This window comes from Limulus polyphemus, unplaced genomic scaffold (assembly GCF_000517525.1).
Source record: "Limulus polyphemus unplaced genomic scaffold, Limulus_polyphemus-2.1.2 Scaffold3322, whole genome shotgun sequence".
NCBI lineage: Eukaryota > Metazoa > Arthropoda > Merostomata > Xiphosura > Limulidae > Limulus > Limulus polyphemus.
The window spans coordinates 66593-73028 of NW_013668932.1; the positions used below are offsets into that span (position 1 = coordinate 66593).

Here is a 6436-nt window from a genome sequence, read left to right on the forward strand (position 1 = left end):
CACACCTTTCTATATAGGGGAACTGTATTACACTACACACCTTTATGTATAGGGGAACTGTATCACACTACACACCTTTCTGTATAGGGGAACTGTATCACACTACACACCTTTCTGTATAGGGGAACTGTATTACACTACATACCTTTCTATATAGGGGAACTGTATTACACTACATACCTTTTTGTATAGGGGAACTGTATTACACTACATACCTTTCTGTATAGGGGAACTGTATTACACTACATACCTTTCTGTATAGGGGAACTGTATTACACTACATACCTTTCTGTATAGGGGAACTGTATTACACTACATACCTTTCTGTATAGGGGAACTGTATTACACTACATACCTTTCTGTATAGGGGAACTGTATTACACTACATACCTTTCTGTATACCAATCATGTAGTTGTACATGAATATAATAAATATGTTTATTTGGCCTTATTGACATGTAAGTTTCAAAGTTCTATGTGGCTAAAGTGTAGTAAAAACAAGTAATAAATTTTGTTGCCCCCTGATGGGTGGCACAACCACCTTCTATACTTCTGTTTGAGCTTTATAACATATATATGTATATATTTATTAAAACAAGCTCGTTTTACACTATAATCCAACAATGATTATTTTGAAATTGGCGAGCAGTTTTCGTCATCTGGTAGATGTAAGCGCCTGTAGTATTGTTGGCTGCTCTATCCATAATAGCACTTAGTATTTTCTGAGCTAAATATATTATAGTTAGAGAGACAGTTAATTTTATTTAGGTCTTTTATATCTTAGTTAATTATGTATTATTTATGTTTTAAAATGCATAATTGAAAGGTTTAAACATTTTAAAAATATATACATCATATTTTGCATCGGTTCTCAAGGCTTAAGATCTTGCGTGAGGGTAAGATAATTTTGCCGAAGGCTTGTGTATCTCTGCTGAAGATACTGTATTACACCCCAAAGCTGCCGTTGACTTGTGCTGAGATGAGTAAAGGACAGGAAAGGAAAATAAAACATTAAAAATTAAGTATATGTGAAAAGGAAAAGATCTGAAATTACAAATATCACCAAAAGAAGGTATTTTAAGATATTCTATGAAAAATTAAAAGGTGTGTGCAGTTTTTCTGTTTCTTAATTTTAAACATTTCACTTTATGTTGATGATAATATGTACAATTAGTGATAAGGTAGAGAAAATAAAAAAATAAATATTTACCTTAAACTTTTGATATTCATTTAAGAGGTTCTAGTGGTTATGCAAATGAAACTCAAACCCGTAAGATGAAGAAAATAATTTTTTACTTAAAATGAAAATCATCTTGCACCTATTGAGAGTTTGAGTGTAAATAACTACAATAGGTAAATAACATATTTTTAATATAAATACTCAATTAAAATAATGCCATTCTTTTATGTACAAGATACTTATAATCTTTAACAAAATCTTACCAGTTTTTGTAAGGATACATTAAAAAATCTTAGAGCTACAGTATGTATTGTTGCACTCATATTATTCCACAGATGGGGTTGTGTATTTTACACAACCCCACTGAGAAAGAGTTAAAATATTTTTAGTGGAATGTATTATGTATTTAATTAGTTTGGCTGAAGAGTAATGTAATATGTAAAAGTGCTTCCAACCAACTGAAAATATTAAAAGATTCAGTATTTCAAACCTAGCAAGAAGCTACCTGCTCAGCTCGAAAATTGAAGCCAACTTGGCAGTGAGTGTAGCCAATCACGTATTTTGGTCTTATGCTCCCACTCACAGAGATAAGAATGCTTTTTATTAATAAGAATATTAAAATATATGTTTTATTTATTCTTATTTAGAATACTATCTCTCATTCCAGGAATGGGGACCATATTCACACTAACTTTAAAGACATGTATCAACAGCTTAGGAATTCAGGTTATTATGTGGAAGTGCTAGGATCACCCCTCACATGTTTTGATGCTTCTCAATATGGTAAGTTAACTAAGTTTAGTTTATGATTCACAATTCAAGTATGTATTTTACATCCCATAAAAAAAAAGAAAAGAAAAAGGAAATGATCAAAAACAACACAGTAACTTCCCATAAACAACACATAGGTTTGAAAAACTGACATATTACACAGAGAAGTTCATAGTAATTTTGCATGTTGCCATTTTTTTTAAGGATTATTGAGTATTAACATGTAAAATGTGAAGATAAAGTTCTTTGTGTGAAATCTTATAAATCTTTTTTTAAAACCTGTCAATTTATACTAAATTTCCAGCCTTGTAACAGTGGGAATGCCTCCTTGTTGGAGTGAAGAGTAAATTAATTCATTTTTGTGTACTTGCACTCATAAATATAAACCTTTTGTCTTAAGAAAAATCATAGACTTTCAATTATTGTCAATTACAAAAAAAGTTATTTCCTTTTTTTCTCAACTGTTGTAAAAAAAAAGAAGTAAAACAGGTCTTGGTATTTAAATTTAAAAAAGATAAAATACTCACAATTTCATAGTTAAAAGCAGAATGCTGCAATGTAATGTAAAGTATGGACATAAGCTGGAAAGAACTCTTGATTGGCTAGATGTGGATTAAAGTCATCATTTTTGTGAATTAATAGATAAACAGAAAGCATTTTTCAGTCATCGGGTTGCTTGACATTTGTATAGGTCATTGTGTTCATTGCGAAACTTTTACTAAAAAGGTTTTTGTAAAAATTCAGTTTATTATATAACCTGCAAAGTAAATCATAAGACTAAAAACAAATTTGTTTTGTATATTTAAAATGAACGAGTGCTATTATAACTAGGTTAAATGATTTTTTATGTTAACAATTGCTTATAAAATTGCTAAAGAAGTTTATTTGTTTTCAGAAAACAAGAAGTCTCTGCTACCAATGTTTTTTTTAACGTGTATATCTATTTTCAAGAAATATCACTTTAAATCCATAGTAATGTTTTTAATGTGGCATTACATCTGTAAATTATTTTGATTCCATTTTATTGAATTTCAGGAGCACTTTTGCTTGTTGATAGTGAAGAAGAGTACTTTCCTGAAGAAATAGCCAAGTTGAAAAGAGATGTTGATGCAGGGCTATCGTTGATTGTATTTGCAGACTGGTACAATGTATCAGTAATGCGAAAGGTTAAATTTTATGATGAAAATACAAGGTATTTTCTCTATATTAACTCATTATGAACACTTAGTTGTAGATAATTTGAAAACAGTAGTAATTGGGGGAAAGTTTGTGTCACATGTACACATTTAATGTTCTATTCCACATAATTTAACTTCCAAGTGGTTAATTCACTGAAAGATTTTAAAGATTTTTTGTAGGTTATATTTGTTTTCAACAAAGGAGAAACCACAACTGCTTTGAAATAGTTCAAGATAGGTGATTGAAACATAAAATGAAAACTTAGGGAGAATTTCAACTATATTGATAGTATGGGATGTTTTCTAACAGACAGTGGTGGATGCCTGATACTGGTGGAGCCAATGTTCCTGCCTTGAATGATCTCCTTTCACCATGGGGAATCTCTCTGAGGTGTGTGTGTATCATTTTATGGGACCTGTACAAGCTTTTTAATGTGTTATACAAACAATATTTTTTCCAGCTTTGATAAAATTTTATGGTACATTACTTATACCTGACAAGTAAAGATTGTGTAATTATACAGACTTTTTTCTTCTTCTTATTTCTAGTGACAAAGTGTATGAGGGAGATTTCACTTTAGGAGACCATGAAAGTAAGTATTTACAAACAAAGCTTAATGTTTGTAAGTAAAATACGAACTTGCATGTGTGAATTGTACAGATGCTTAAAGTGGTGAGTTATTATTTTTGTTATATTAGCAGAGTTATCGATTTTATCAAAACTATAAAAAAGAAGAAATGACACAAACTACTATCTTCAAAAGACTTGTTTTAATTAAAATTTTCTTCTTTGCTTTCAACAAGATTCTTGTCAAGATTGTAATGTATGTTCTTCTTCTTCCCCTTCTAGAATTTTGTATCAAATATTCTCCGATTTCCTGTAACCTTGAAAAGTTTTCAATTCTATTTTATTTTCTTTGGCTGCCATCTTCTCTGTTTGATTTATGAACTATCACGACAAATTAAAGATCTATTAGTATAATGTTCAATGCAGGTTTGTATATAACGTGTTTTCCCCTTTCTTCAGAAGTATTTAAAATTGTGATGTGACATGACTAAATATGGCCTTTCACACGTACAACAAAAAAACATGCATAACTAAACTGTCACTTCTGCTTACACTTGCACATGCAACCATTTGGGTCAAATGAAAAAGACTGATTAAGACTCTAGCAGTGTAAGTATTACTCATGTTGACAAATGGATACTAAGGTAGCAATGAGACTATGAATGCTATGAAGAAGACTTGTAGTCAAAATGTTGAAAATAAAATATCCTGTTATAGCATTCATAGTCTCATTGCTACATTAGTATCTAGCAGTGTACTTTCATTTGCAAACCAAACATGCTTTGATGACTTATCATTTAATAGGTTTGCCAGCCAAAGTTATTCTAAAATGTTTATCTGTGGTTGCAAGGTCACTGTTAAAAGCTCGTTAGTATTGTACAGATATAGTTTTAATGTTTTTTTTTATTTATATTATTTCCACTAGTGTACTATGCATCTGGTACAAGTATTTCAAGATTTCCAACTGAAGGAAGAATAATCACTAGGACATTGAACAACCAAGGTATCTAATTATGATTATTAACTTCTGGTCAAAAGTAAGTTATGTCTGTAGTCCAGAACTAAACAGTGTAAGTTAACTCTGTATATAGATCAGAACTAAAAATCTGTTACTTAACTCTGTAGATCATAACTAAATAAAGAGTGGAAGTTCACTCTGTAGATAGATCAGAACTGTAAAGTATAAGTTTAACTTGGAGATAGATAAGTGTAAGCTCATTCTGTGGATAAATAAGAAATAAATAGCTTAACACTAAAGATTGTAATTTGCAGTTAGTATGTAGAAACATTGATATTAATTTTCATGGTAAAAAATTACTTGTACAGTTTGCTGATAGAAGGCTGTGGCCTAGGAGCCAAAAACCTGCAGTAAGATTATAAGCTTTAACTGTGGTGTATTTGCCCAGTATTCTAGAGATGTCGTGTAGAAAATAATGTTTTTAAAGGTACTTTAAATAGCAATATTTAACTTCTTAAGATCTACACATACTTGTCACATGATGCTTAGATTCACCAATTCATGTAAAAATACATAGAAAAGTGACCATATTGATCAACATTGTAATTGTACAGTATCGAAAGAGGACTGCTTTGGTATGAGTTTTTTTCTATGTAGGTAATCATTCCACCATTGTATTTATCTTTCCTGAATATAGTTAAAAACTTATGTATTTGTATTGGTCAGGTTTTAGCTCCGAAGTTTCCATATTATTTACTTTCAGAGAAATTAGGTATCATGAGTACGAAGATTTATTTTTTATTTATGAAATATTTAAATTTTTTAATAATACATGCTAAGATTTCACAATGTCTTTGTTATCCCAAATTTGAAGTAGTTTAGTTTGATAAGAGCAGATACAGTGCTGTGAGATTAACATTTCCAGTCGTAGATACAAAAATAACATTAATCACAGATGAAATATAATTTCAGTAACAGATGCAAAGCTATTGAAACTAATAAATGTTTGCAACATCAGATACAAAAATATTAAAACTGTAAAGAGTGTGGTTACCAATAACAAACACCTAATGTGATGCCTAGGTTGAAATAAATCCATCTTTGTAACAAAAATACATATATTGGAGATAAGAGCATATAATTAATTGTGTTTTCAGGATTTGAAGTGATCTCTGGTCAGACTCAACAAGTGGAAGAAATACCAATACTGGGTTTATATCAAACAGGTTCAGATAAGCTTGCAGGTCGGGTGGTTGTGTATGGAGATTCCAACTGCTTAGACAGTGCTCATATACAGAAAGGTGTGTAGCATAACACAAGTACCTGTATACAGAAGGGTGTGTAGTGTGAGTGTGCCAATATATAGAAATGCCAATATATGTAGTGTTATAAGACACTCATGTATAGAAAGGTGTGTATCATGATAACAATACCAGTATACAGAAAATTGTGTAGTGTGACAATACCTCTCAACAGAAGGTATGTAGTGTAATACAGTTCCCCTAAACAAAAAGTTATGTGTTATAGTACAGGCCCCTATACAGAAAGGTATGTAGTGTAATACAGTTCCCCTAAACAAAAAGGTATGTGTTAAGTACAGGCCCCTATACAGAAAGGTATGTAGTGTAATACAGTGCTTCCCATTAACAGGATTGAGAGTGTGAAAGTTGAGATTTTCGTAGCTTACGAGTCACATGTCAACAAAAAACCAATATTAAGTATTTTTTTTTAAAGGTTTCTTTTGAAATAAAGGAATTAAAACTTGCATAAAATAAAACTTT

The 6436-nt window shown here is 30.7% G+C and overlaps 1 protein-coding gene across 2 annotated transcripts in view; it reads left to right on the plus strand.

The window, feature by feature from the left end:
- The window catches only part of LOC106469138 (membrane-bound transcription factor site-1 protease-like), a 58640-nt gene that overhangs the window by 39525 nt on the left and 12679 nt on the right, over window positions 1-6436 (plus strand). For both annotated transcript variants that reach the window (XM_022397567.1, XM_013929601.2), the window contains 6 exons: window positions 1848-1963; window positions 2987-3143; window positions 3440-3520; window positions 3679-3722; window positions 4623-4700; window positions 5813-5956. In XM_022397567.1, coding sequence (XP_022253275.1) covers window positions 1848-1963; window positions 2987-3143; window positions 3440-3520; window positions 3679-3722; window positions 4623-4700; window positions 5813-5956 — 620 coding nt within the window. The remainder of the gene's footprint in view (window positions 1-1847; window positions 1964-2986; window positions 3144-3439; window positions 3521-3678; window positions 3723-4622; window positions 4701-5812; window positions 5957-6436) is intronic.